This window comes from Ranitomeya imitator, chromosome 8, assembly GCF_032444005.1.
Source record: "Ranitomeya imitator isolate aRanImi1 chromosome 8, aRanImi1.pri, whole genome shotgun sequence".
NCBI classification, from domain to species: Eukaryota; Metazoa; Chordata; class Amphibia; order Anura; family Dendrobatidae; genus Ranitomeya; species Ranitomeya imitator.
In genome coordinates, this window is record NC_091289.1 from 1620208 (window position 1) to 1634153 (window position 13946).

At 56.1% G+C, this 13946-nt stretch overlaps 1 protein-coding gene across 4 annotated transcripts in view; it reads right to left on the bottom strand.

The window, feature by feature from the left end:
• Positions 1-13946, bottom strand: part of MST1 (macrophage stimulating 1) — a 32689-nt gene that overhangs the window by 7716 nt on the left and 11027 nt on the right. For 2 of the 4 annotated variants that reach the window (XM_069735972.1, XM_069735973.1), the window contains 5 exons: positions 13770-13906; positions 10049-10169; positions 9482-9600; positions 2456-2624; positions 2237-2367 (listed from right to left, as the gene is read on the bottom strand). In XM_069735972.1, coding sequence (XP_069592073.1) covers positions 2237-2367; positions 2456-2624; positions 9482-9600; positions 10049-10169; positions 13770-13906 — 677 coding nt within the window. The remainder of the gene's footprint in view (positions 1-2236; positions 2368-2455; positions 2625-9481; positions 9601-10048; positions 10170-13769; positions 13907-13946) is intronic. The other 2 variants (XM_069735975.1, XM_069735974.1) reach the window with 1 other exon arrangement.

The following is a 13946-nucleotide window of genomic DNA, read 5'->3' on the forward strand; positions in this document are numbered from 1 at the left end:
TGGGCGACGGATACTGGGCGGCAGATACAGGATGGCTGGTACAGGACGGAGGATACAGGGCGACGATACTGGGCGACCAATACTGGGCGACAGATACTGGGCGGCTGGTATACTGGGCGGTGGAAAAAGGCGGCGGGTACAGGGCGGCAGATACAGGGTGGCGGGTACAGGATGGCTGGTACAGGACGGAGGATACAGGGCGACGATACTGGGCGACTGGTATACTGGGCAGTGGAAAAAGGCGGCGGGTAAAGGTCGACGGATACAGGGTGGCAGATACAGGATGGCAGATACAGGGTGGCTGGTACAGGACGGCAAATACAGGGCGATGGATACAGGACGGCGCATTCAGGGTGGCAGATACAGGGTGGCGGGTACAGGATGGCTGGTACAGGACAGCGGATACAGGGTGGCGGATAATGGGCAGCGGATTCAGGACGGCTGGTACAGGATGGTGGATACAGGGCGGCGGATGCTGGGTGGCGGTTACAGGGAGGCTGATACAGGGCGGCAGATACTGGGCGAGTACAGGGCGGGCGACGGATACAGGGCGAGTACAGGGCGGGTGGCGGATACAGGGCGGCAAATACTGGGCGGGCGGCAGATACAGGGCGGCGGACGCTGGGTGGGCGGGGCAGATACAGGGCGGCGAATACTGGGCGGGCGGCAGATACAGGGCGGCGGATGCTGGGTGGGCAGATACAGGGCGGGCGACAGATACAGGGTGGCGGATACAGGGCGGCAGATACAGTGCGGCAGATACTGGGCGAATACAGGGCGGCGGATACTGGGCGGGCGGTAGATACAGGGCGGCGGATACTGGGCGGGCGGCGGATACAGGGCGGCGGATACTGGGCGGGCGGCGGATACAGGGAGGCGGATACTGGGCGAGCGGCAGATACAGGGCGGCGGATACTGGGCGAATACAGGGCGGCGGATACTGGGCGGGCGGCAGATACAGGGCGGCGGATACAGGGCGGCGGATACTGGGCGGGCGGCAGATAAAGGGCGGCGGATACTGGGCGCGCGGCAGATACAGGGCGGCGGATACTGGGCGGGCGGCAGATACAGGGCGGCGGATACTGGGCGGGCGGCAGATACAGGGCGGCGAATACAGGGCGGCGGATACAGGGCAGGCAGCAGATACTGGGCGGGCGGCGGATACCGGGCGGGCGGCAGATACAGGGAGGCGGATACTGGGCGGGCGGCGATACAGGGCGGGCGGCAGATACAGGGCGGCGGATAGTGGGCGGGCGGCAGATACAGGGAGGCGGATACTGGGCGGGCGGCAGATACAGGGCGGCGGATACTGGGCGGGCGGCGGATACAGGGCGGCGGATACTGGGCGGGCGGCAGATACAGGGCGGCGGATACTGGGCGAATACAGGGCGGCGGATACAGGGCGGGCGGCGGATACAGGGAGGCGGATACTGGGCGGGCGGCGGATACCGGGCGGGCGGCAGATACAGAGAGGCGGATACCGGGCGGGCGGCAGATACAGGGAGGCGGATACTGGGCGGGCGGCGATACAGGGCGGGCGGCAGATACAGGGCGGCGGATAGTGGGCGGGCGGCAGATACAGGGAGGCGGATACTGGGCGGGCGGCAGATACAGGGCGGCGGATACTGGGCGGGCGGCAGATACAGGGCGGCGGATACTGGGCGGGCGGCAGATACAGGGCGGGCGGCGGATACAGGGCGGCGGATACTGGGCGGGCGGCAGATACAGGGCGGCGGATACTGGGTGAATACAGGGCGGCGGATACAGGGCGGGCGGCGGATACAGGGAGGCGGATACTGGGCGGGCGGCGGATACCGGGCGGGCGGCAGATACAGAGAGGCGGATACCGGGCGGGCGGCAGATACAGGGAGGCGGATACTGGGCGGGCGGCAGATACAGGGAGGCGGATACTGGGCGGGCGGCGATACAGGGCGGGCGGCAGATACAGGGCGGCGGATAGTGGGCGGGCGGCAGATACAGGGAGGCGGATACTGGGCGGGCGGCGGATACTGGGCGGGCGGCAGATACAGGGCGGCGGATACTGGGCGGGCGGCAGATACAGGGCGGGCGGCGGATACTGGGCGGGCGGCAGATACAGGGCGGGCGGCGGATACTGGGCGGGCGGCAGATACAGGGCGGCGGATACTGGGCGGGCGGCAGATACAGGGCGGGCGGCGGATACAGGGCGGCGGATACTGGGCAGGCGGGCGGGCGGCAGATACAGGCTGTCACTCACCTGCGTCAGGAACCTCGTCCGGACAGCGCTTGATCTGGAAGCAGTACGCCATCCTCATCTTGGGGTCTGCGGTGAAGCACCAGGGGGCTTCTGAGCCATCCGGATTCCGGCAGTAGTTCTCCTCCAGACCCCTACATGGAAACACACCAGGTCAGACTACTCCTCCACCAGGCACAGCTGGGACTTGTAGTTCAGGTGCACAGACGCCCTGTCACTCACTTGCAGGGGTATTTGTCTGGCAGGAAGCGGTGCTGGTGTGGGGTCTGCGAGTCCCATCTCTGGCAGGGGATCCCATAGGTGGTGAGCGCAGCCTTCCCGCGGTAACCCTCGCCCCGACCAGAGAAGCAGCTGCTGATGATGGGGGCGCCGGACTGGCGCTGCTTCTCTGCTTCACCGGATGGAAAAGGACGAGACAAAGACACGAACCTTCAGCTCAGCAAAGACTCAGCAGCTCCACATCCGCAGAAAGATCAGAGAGCAGCACGCTCATCCTCCAGAGCTGCACTCACTGTTCTGCTGTTACATCGTGTCTTATCCTCCAGTCACCTCCGGAGCTGCACTCACTATTCTGCTGTTACATCGTGTCTTATCCTCCAGTCACCTCCAGAGCTGAACTCACTATTCTGCTGTTACATCGTGTCTTATCCTCCAGTCACCTCCAGAGCTGCACTCACTATTCTGCTGTTACATCGTGTCTTATCCTCCAGTCACCTCCAGAGCTGAACTCACTATTCTGCTGTTACATCGTGTCTTATCCTCCAGTCACCTCCAGAGCTGCACTCACTGTTCTGCTGTTACATCGTGTCTTATCCTCCAGTCACCTCCAGAGCTGCAGTCACTATTCTGCTGTTACCAATAAGTGTCTGTGGGAGATAAGCGGCTTTTACAAATGCTCTGGTAACAGATGTCATGTCTGCCAGTTTGCAGACAATAGGAGAACCCCCTTCTCCTCCAATCACAGCACCATTCCTAGAATAGAGCCCTGTGTTGTGATTGTGAGCGTGTTATGTATTATTATTATGTATTATTGTTATTATTATGTGTTATGTATTGTGTAGAGAGCCGGCATGCCCCCCTCGCTATATTACAGCAATCATCCAGGTTATTCTGGAGCCACCAAACACTTCTGTGCACAAGGGAGATTTAGGAAATGTCTCATTGTTCGGCATAGAAAGGGTTAATCGGTGACCACGAGGCGGTGAGTGGAGGAAACCCCCACATGGCACGAATTCTGGGAGTCGCGGTGATCGGAATCCCAGACGTCATCCTGAGCCGCCCCGATCTGTGCGCCGCCCTCTCTCCACTCTCAGCCATGGCTTCCTCCCTGTACATTTATCTTGTGTTACATCCTATGGCTATTGGCCCCGCGCTTCGCCAGGAACGCTGCAGGCACAGGCTCTTTCTCTTTTTTTAAATTGTTTTTTAAAATGTTCAAATAAGATTGAAGTTTTACTTAACATGCGTGGACGCTGTGGTGAAGTCTGTATAGGTCATTGTGTGGAGGTTGTGGTGAAGTCTGTATAGGTCATTGTGTGGACGTTGTAGTGAAGTCTGTATAGGTCATTGTGTGGAGGTTGTAGTGAAGTCTGTATAGGTCATTGTGTGGACGCTGTAGTGAAGTCTGTATAGGTCATTGTGTGGACGTTGTAGTGAAGTCTGTATAGGTCATTGTGTGGAGGTTGTAGTGAAGTCTGTATAGGTCATTGTGTGGTCGTTGTGGTGAAGTCTGTATAGGTCATTGTGTGGAGGTTGTAGTGAAGTCTGTATAGGTCATTGTGTGGACGCTGTAGTGAAGTCTGTATAGGTCATTGTGTGGAGGTTGTGGTGAAGTCTGTATAGGTCATTGTGTGGACGTTGTAGTGAAGTCTGTATAGGTCATTGTGTGGAGGTTGTAGTGAAGTCTGTATAGGTCATTGTGTGGTCGTTGTAGTGAAGTCTGTATAGGTCATTGTGTGGACTGTTATGGCTGGCAATCAGGCAACACAGCGTGCAGTAATCAGCGCACATACAGAGATCTGGCAATAACCAAAAACAATAGGACGAGCTCTGAGACGTGGAATCTCTGTAGACTGCAGTACCTGATCTATCCTCACACAACTATAAGCAGCAGTGGATTGCGCCTATCACTACCTATGCAACTCGGCACTGCCTGAGGAGCTGACTAGCCTGAAGATAGAAATACAAGCCTGACTTACCTCAGAGAAATACCCCAAAGGAATAGGCAGCCCCCCACATATAATGACTGTTAGCAAGATGAAAAGACAAACGTAGGAATGAAATAGATTCAGCAAAGTGAGGCCCGATATTCTAGACAGAGCGAGGATAGCAAAGAGAACTATGCAGTCTACAAAAAACCCTAAAACGAAAACCACGCAAAGGGGCAAAAAGACCCACCGTGCCGAACTAACAGCACGGCGGTGCACCTCTTTGCTTCTCAGAGCTTCCAGCAAAAGTTAATAGCAAGCTGGACAGAAAAAAAAGAAAACAAACTAGAAGCACTTATCTAGCAGAGCAGCAGGCCCAAGGAAAGATGCAATAGGTCAGATCCAACACTGGAACATTGACAAGGAGCAAGGAAGACAGACTCAGGTGGAGCTAAATAGCAAGGCAGCCAACGAGCTCACCAAAACACCTGAGGGAGGAAGCCCAGAGACTGCAATACCACTTGTGACCACAGGAGTGAATTCAGCCACAGAATTCACAACAGTACCCCCCCCCTTGAGGAGGGGTCACCGAACCCTCACCAGAACCCCCAGGCCGACCAGGATGAGCCACATGAAAGGCACGAACAAGATCTGGGGCATGGACATCAGAGGCAAAAACCCAGGAATTATCTTCCTGAGCATAACCCTTCCATTTGACCAGATACTGGAGTTTCCGTCTAGAGACACGAGAATCCAAAATCTTCTCCACAATATACTCCAATTCCCCCTCCACCAAAACAGGGGCAGGAGGCTCCACAGATGGAACCATAGGTGCCACGTATCTCCTCAACAACGACCTATGGAATACATTATGTATGGAAAAGGAGTCTGGGAGGGTCAAACGAAAAGACACAGGATTGAGAACCTCAGAAATCCTATACGGACCAATAAAACGAGGTTTAAATTTAGGAGAGGAAACCTTCATAGGAATATGACGAGAAGATAACCAAACCAGATCCCCAACACGACCACATCATGCAAATTATGCAGTACCAGAAAGCGAATAACTTCCTGATGTGCAGGAGCCATGCACATGGTCAGCTGGGCCCAGTACTGAGGCTTATTCTTGGCCAAAGGTGTAGCATCAATTCCTCTCAACGGAATAGGACACCGCAAAGGCTCCAAGAAAAATCCACAACGTTTAGCATAATCCAAATCCATCAGATTCAGGGCAGCGCCTGAATCCACAAACGCCATGACAGAATACGATGACAAAGAGCACATTAAGGTAATGGACAAAAGGAATTTGGACTGTACAGTACCAATAACGGCAGAGCTATCGAACCGCCTAGTGCGTTTAGGACAATTAGAAATAGCATGAGTAGAATCACCACAATAGAAACACAGTCTGTTCAGACGTCTGTGTTCGTGCCGTTCTACTTTAGTCATAGTCCTGTTGCACTGCATAGGCTCAGGTTTACTCTCAGACAATACCGCCAGATGGTACACAGATTTACGCTCGCGCAAGCGACGACCGATCTGAATGGCCAAGGACATAGACTCATTCAAACCAGCAGGCATAGGAAATCCCACCATTACATCCTTAAGAGCTTCAGAGAGACCCTTTCTGAACAAAGCCGCTAGTGCAGATTCATTCCACAGAGTGAGTACTGACCACTTCCTAAATTTCTGACAATATACTTCTACATCATCCTGACCCTGGCATAAAGCCAGCAGATTTTTCTCAGCCTGATCCACTGAATTAGGCTCATCGTAAAGCAATCCCAGCGCCTGGAAAAATGCATCAACATTACTCAATGCAGAATCTCCTGGTGCAAGAGAAAACGCCCAGTCCTGTGGGTCGCCGCGCAAAAAAGAAATAATAATCAAAACCTGTTGAATAGGATTACCAGAAGAATGAGGTTTCAAGGCCAAAAATAGCTTACAATTATTTCTGAAGCTCAGGAACTTAGTTCTGTCACCAAAAAACAAATCAGGAATCGGAATTCTTGGTTCTAGCATCGATTTCTGATCAATAGTATCTTGAATCTTTTGTACATTTACAACGAGATTATCCATTGAGGAGCACAGATCCTGAATATCCATGTCCACAGCTGTGTCCTGAAGCACTCTAATGTCTAGGGGAAAAAAAAGACTGAAGACAGAGCTAAGAAAAAAAAATGATGTCAGGATTTCTTTTTTCCCTCTATTGGGAATCATTGGTTGGCTCCTTGTACTGTTATGGCTGGCAATCAGGCAACACAGCGTGCAGTAATCAGCGCACATACAGAGATCTGGCAATAACCAAAAACAATAGGACGAGCTCTGAGACGTGGAATCTCTGTAGACTGCAGTACCTGATCTATCCTCACACAACTGGAAGCAGCAGTGGATTGCGCCTATCAACTACCTATGCAACTCGGCACTGCCTGAGAAGCTGACTAGCCTGAAGATAGAAATACAAGCCTGACTTACCTCAGAGAAATACCCCAAAGGAATAGGCAGCCCCCCACATATAATGACTGTTAGCAAGATGAAAAGACAAACGTAGGAATGAAATAGATTCAGCAAAATGAGGCCCGATATTCTAGACAGAGCGAGGATAGCAAAGAGAACTATGCAGTCTACAAAAAACCCTAAAACGAAAACCACGCAAAGGGGCAAAAAGACCCACCGTGCCGAACTAACAGCACGGCGGTGCACCCCTTTGCTTCTCAGAGCTTCCAGCAAAAGTTAATAGCAAGCTGGACAGAAAAAACAGAAAACAAACTAGAAGCACTTATCTAGCAGAGCAGCAGGCCCAAGGAAAGATGCAGTAGCTCAGATCCAACACTGGAACATAGACAAGGAGCAAGGAAGACAGACTCAGGTGGAGCTAAATAGAAAGGCAGCCAACGAGCTCACCAAAACACCTGAGGGAGGAAGCCCAGAGACTGCAATACCACTTGTGACCACAGAAGTGAACTCAGCCACAGAATTCACAACAGTGGACGTTGTGGTGAAGTCTGTATAGGTCATTGTGTGGACGTTGCGGTGAAGTCTGTATAGGTCATTGTGTGGACGTTGCGGTGAAGTCTGTATAGGTCATTGTGTGGACGTTGTGGTGAAGTCTGTATAGGTCATTGTGTGGACGTTGCGGTGAAGTCTGTATAGGTCATTGTGTGGACGTTGCGGTGAAGTCTGTATAGGTCATTGTGTGGACGTTGCGGTGAAGTCTGTATAGGTCATTGTGTGGACGTTGCGGTGAAGTCTGTATAGGTCATTGTGTGGCCGTTGTAGTGAAGTCTGTATAGGTCATTGTGTGGAGGTTGTGGTGAAGTCTGTATAGGTTATTGTGTGGCCGTTGTAGTGAAGTCTGCAAAGGTCATTGTGTGGCCGTTGTAGTGAAGTCTGTATAGGTCATTGTGTGGACGTTGTGGTGAAGTCTGTATAGGTCATTGCGTGGACGTTGTGGTGAAGTCTGTATAGGTCATTGTGTGGCCGGCGGTGACATCTGTTCTGAGGCTGCAGCCAAGGTGACCACATGTCACCCTGAGAAAGGCAGATGCCAAATGGGACCGCGCACAGCCTGACACCAAGAATCTCAGAGAAAATAATATATTCATGAGGGAGCAGCCGCGGTCCATTCAAAAACCAGCAATTATAATATCAACCTGAGAGGCTGTCCTAGAAACCTGACCTCCAGGGTGACTCTATAAATTAGGCCTGTACACGAAGAACGGGGTTCACAGATTGGGGGCAGCCAAGCCGATGCGATTCGTTCCATATTCCCCCCTGAGGGGGCAGAATGCAGACTACAAAGTTAGACGTTTCTGTAAGTTTCTCCTGTTTATTTTATACCGTTTTACATATTTCTATGTCTTTTTATTATCATATTTTTATACCTTTTTGTATTAGAGTATAAAACTTTAACAGTTGAACCTTCAATGTTCTAAAAGAATCCATAGCCTGAGGTGTGTGAGCCTTACGAGTGGTAGACATTAGTATTATTAATGTTTCCGGGACTCATCGCCCGTGTATTCGATGAGTGGTGGCAGCGTGTATGACCGGGTGTGTGGCCTGGGTCGGTGTGTGATTTATGCTCCCATTACAGCATAGGACAGAGGTTGAATGCTGGACTAAGAGAGGGGAGATAGATTAACCCTTGCAGGCACAACCCCAAGTCACATGCTGAGAGAGGGTATATGACAGACATGCTGGAAACTCCCCTCCTTCCTCACTATTCTGCCGTTACATTGTGTCTTATCCTCCAGAGCTGCACTCACTATTCTGCTGTTACATTGGTGTCTTATCCTCCAGAGCTGCACTCACTATTCTGCTGTTATATCATGTCTTATCCTCCAGAGCTGCAGTCACTATTTTGCTGTTACATTGGTGTCTTATCCTCCATAGCTGCAGTCACTATTCTGCTGTTATGTCGTGTCTCATCCTCCAGAGCTGCAGTCACTATTCTGCTGTTACATCATGTCTTATCCTCCAGAGCTGCAGTCACTATTCTGCTGTTACTTTGTGTCTCATCCTCCAGAGCTGCAGACACTAGTCTGCTGTTACATTGTGTCTCATCCTCCAGAGCTGCACTCACTATTCTGCCGTTACATCGTGTCTCATCCTCCAGAGCTGCACTCACTATTCTGCCGTTACATCGTGTCTCATCCTCCAGAGCTGCAGTCACTATTCTGCTGTTACTTTGTGTCTCATCCTCCAGAGCTGCAGTCACTATTCTGCTGTTATGTCGTGTCTCATCCTCCAGAGCTGCAATCACTATTCTGCTGTTATGTCGTGTCTCATCCTCCAGAGCTGCAGTCACTATTCTGCTGTTACTTTGTGTCTCATCCTCCAGAGCTGCAGTCACTATTCTGCTGTTACATCGTGTCTCATCCTCCAGAGCTGCTGTTACTTTGTGTCTCATCCTCCAGAGCTGCAGTCACTATTCTGCTGTCGCATTGTGTCTTATCCTCCAGAGCTGCAGTCACTATTCTGCTGTCGCATCGTGTCTCATCCGCCAGAGCTGCAGTCACTATTCTGCTGTCGCATCGTGTCTCATCCTCCAGAGCTGCACTCAGTGTTCTGTCCCCGCTGCGCCATCATTTCCCGGCCTTACTGCACTTGGTGATGCTGCAGGGCTCCCGCTGGACGCTGGGGTCGGTGGTGTAGCACCAGGGCCGCTCCGAGCTGTCCGGGTTCCGGCAGTAGTTGTCATCCAGGTGTTTGTCCGGATATCTGCAGAAATGGAGGAATTATATTATCCTGAGGGGGATGAATAAATGATGAAGAGGGGCAACAACAGAGGTGACAGGAAAAGCCCCAATGAGGGGCAAACACCAGCTAGTGACCCCAAAAGAGGCAAAAATGGCCGCTGCCATTCACCAGACCGAGCCTGTGCTACATGCCAGGCCGGGAGCAGACAGTGTGCACGGCTCCACCCACATATTAGACCCCGCCCATACACCGCCAGAGCCCGCCCACATATTACACCCCACCCACATATCACCAGAGCCACAGAGCAGCCTCACACGATGCCCTCTGCTGGCAGCAGCCGGTCATTACACTCTAGGAATGTGGGGGCACATGGAGGGCGGCCATTACCCTATAACCTTCCACCATGGCAGGACATTGCCCTCCATGTAGTGGGGTCCCTGCACCCCGGGGGTCGCGGTCCTGTAATTACTTCTCTGGATTGTACGGGTGCGTGTGCGGGCTCTGCAGGTCCCATCGCTGGCACTCTCTGCCCGTCTCCGTCCTGTCCAGCGATCCACGGTAATCCTCACCATTACAGTTCAGGCAGATGGCTGCAGACCAAAGACATGACATTAGGGGCAGAACACGGACCTCACCAAGAGAACGCCGGCCCCACCGAGAGAACGCCGGCCCGGAATGCACCAAGAGAACGCCGGCCACGGACCCACCAAGAGAACGCCAGCCACAGAACGCACCAAGAGAACGCCGGCCACGGACCCACCAAGAAAGCGCCAGCCCCGGAACGCACCAAGAGAACGTCAGCCCCGGAACGCACCAAGAGAACGCCGGCCACGGACCCACCAAGAGAGCGCAGGCCCCGGACCCACCAAGAGAACGCCGGCCCCGGTCCTACCAAGAAAACGCCGGCCACGGACCCCACCAAGAGAGCGCAGGCCCCGGAACGCACCAAGAGAACGCCAGCCCCCACCAAGTGAACGCCAGCCCCCACCAAGAGAACGCCAGCCCCCACCAAGAGAACGCCAGCCCCCACCAAGAGAACGCCAGCCCCGGTCCTACCAAGAGAACGCCGACCCCGGTCCTACCAAGAGAACGCCGGCCACGGCCCCACCAAGAGAATGCCGGCCACGGACCACACGAAGAGAGCGCCGGCCCCAGAACGCACCAAGAGAACGGCGGCCACGGCCCCACCAAGAGAACGCTGGCCCCCACCAAGAGAACGCCGGCCACGGCCCCACCAAGAGAACGCCGGCCTCGGTCCCACCAAGAGAACGCCGGCCTCGGTCCCACCAAGAGAACGCCGGCCTCGGTCCCACCAAGAGAACGCCGGCCTCGGTCCCACCAAGAGAACGCCGGCCTCGGTCCCACCAAGAGAACGCCGGCCTCGGTCCCACCAAGAGAACGCCGGCCTCGGTCCCACCAAGAGAACGCCGGCCTCGGTCCCACCAAGAGAACGCCGTCCCCGGTCCCACCAAGAGAACGCCGTCCCCGGTCCCACCAAGAGAACGCCGTCCCCGGGCCCACCAAGAGAACGCCGGCCCCGGTCCTACCAAGAGAACGCCGGCCCCGGTCCTACCAAGAGAACGCCGGCCCCACCAAGAGAACGCCGGCCCCCACCAAGAGAACGCCGACAACGGAACGCACCAAGAGAACGCCGGCCCCCACCAAGAGAACGTCTCCACCACCAAGAGAACGCCGGCCCTGGCCCCACCAAGAGAACACCGGCCCCAAAACGCACCAAGAGAACGCCGGCCCCTACCAAGAGAACGCCGGCCCTGGCCCCACCAAGAGAACACCGGCCCCAAAACGCACCAAGAGAACGCCGACAACGGAACGCACCAAGAGAACGCCGGCCCCGAAACGCACCAAGAGAACGCCGGCCCCGGCCCTACCAAGAGAACACCGGCCCCGAAACGCACCAAGAGAACGCCGGCCCCGGCCCCTACCAAGAGAACGCCGGCCCCACCAAGAGAACGCCGGCCCCGGCCTCACCAAGAGAACGCCGTCCCCGGCCCCTACCAAGAGAACGTTGGCCCCGGCTCCTACCAAGAGAACGCCGGCCCCGGAACGCACCGAGAGAACGCCGGCCCCGGCCCCACCAAGAGAACGCCGGCCCCCACCAAGAGAACGCCGGCCCCCCACCAAGAGAACGCCGGCCCCCCACCAAGAGAACGCCGGCCCCCACCAAGAGAATGCCGGCCCCAGCCCCACCCAGAGAACGCCGGCCCCCACCAAGAGAAAGCCGGCCCCCACCAAGAGAACGCCGGCCCCCACCAAGAGAACGCCGGCCCCCACCAAGAGAACGCCGGCCCCCACCAAGAGAATGCCGGCCCCAGCCCCACCCAGAGAACGCCGGCCCCCACCAAGAGAAAGCCGGCCCCTACCAAGAGAACGCCGGCCCCCACCAAGAGAACGCCGGCCCCCACCAAGAGAATGCCGGCCCCAGCCCCACCCAGAGAACGCCGGCCCCCACCAAGAGAAAGCCGGCCCCTACCAAGAGAACGCCGGCCCCCACCAAGAGAATGCCGGCCCCAGCCCCACCCAGAGAACGCCAGCCCCTACCAAGAGAACGCCGGCCCCCACCAAGAGACCGCTGGCCCCGGCCCCACCAACAGGACGCCAGCCCCGGAACGCACCAAGAGAACACCGGCCCCCACCAAGAGAACGCCGGCCCCCACCAAGAGAACGCCGGCCCCGGCCCTCACCAAGAGAACGCCGACCCCACCAAGAGAACGCCGGCCCCCACCAAGAGAACGCTGGCCCCGGCCCCCACCAAGAGAACGCCGACCCCACCAAGAGAACGCCGGCCCCCACCAAGAGAACGCTGGCCCCGGCCCCCACCAAGAGAACGCCGACCCCACCAAGAGAACGCTGGCCCCGGCCCCACCAAGAGAACGCCGGCCCCGGCCCGCACCAAGAGAACGCTGGCCCCCACCAAGAGAACGCCGGCCCCGGCCCCCACCAAGAGAACGCTGGCCCAGGCCCCCACCAAGAGAACGCCGGCCCCCACCAAGAGAACGCCGGTCCCCACCAAGAGAATGCCGGCCCCGGAACGCACCAAGAGAACGCCGGCCCCGGAACGCACCAAGAGAATGCCGCCCCCACCAAGAGAACGCCGGCCCCGGGCCCCCACCAAGAGAACGCCGGCTCCCACCAAGAAAACGCCGGCCCCGGAACGCACCAAGAGAACGCCGGCCCCAGCCCCCAAGAGACCGCCGGCCCCCACCAAGAGACCACCGGCCCCCACCAAGAGACCACCGGCCCCTACCAAGAGACTGCCGGCCCTGGCCCCACCAAGAGAACGCCGGCCCCACCAAGAGAACGCCGACCCCACCAAGAGAACGCCGACCCCACCAAGAGAACGCCGACCCCACCAAGAGAACGCACCAAGAGAACGCCGGCCCCGCCCCACCAAGAGAACGCCGGCCCCGGAATGCACCAAGAGAACGCCGGCTCCGGACCCTACCAAAAGAATGCCGGACCCCAAGAGAACGCTGGCCCTGGCCCCCACCAAGAGAATGCCGGCCCCCACCAAGAGAACACCGGACCCCACCAAGAGTACGTCAGCCCCACCAAGTGCACTCTGCCCGCACCAAGAGTACACAGGCCCCTCCAGGAGAATGCCTGCCCCGGACCCTGGCTCCACCAGCTCCAGAGCTCCCCCGCCCAGAGCAGTAGGCTCCAAGCACAGGACCGCCATCATCAGGCCGCCGCAGCCTTATCGGTGTAGTCAGAGGTTCTGCTACTTTCTTAGGCATTTAATATCTCTGCTTGTTGTCAGTATTTAAGAAGATTCATTCTTTACGTCCAGGGGGCAAAACGCATTTTGACCTTCACATGTGAGGGTCTGTGACAATGTGTCAGTGCAGAGAATGCTCTGTGAGCTTCAGCGACAAGCTGGGTTCTGCTATGACTTCTGCTGATGACTCTTACCTGCACTGATACACTGTAACAAACCCTATGTCCTGGAAGCAGAATAAGGTCACAACTAGCTTCAGCCTTAGAATGTAAACGTTTCACAGCAAACAGAGATGTTAACATTGAGGAGGAAGAGAAAAGCATCTTCATACAGAGCTGTGATTTACGTAGGACTGCACCAGGTCGTGAACCCCTTGTATAAGCTCCATTTACATAGGACTCCAGCAGGTCCTTATGTGATGCGCCTCCAGAAGTCTCCTGACGCGGCCACTCACCCTCCTCACACTTCTTGATGCTGCACGGCTGGTGCCGGACGTTCTTGTCGGTGGTGTAGCACCAGGGTCCGCTGACGTCGCGGTCTGGGTTGCGGCAGTAATTCTCGTCCAGGCCATTCTGAGCAGACGGCGAATATCTGAGAAGAAAGTCACGAGAGGACATCACAACTCACCAGT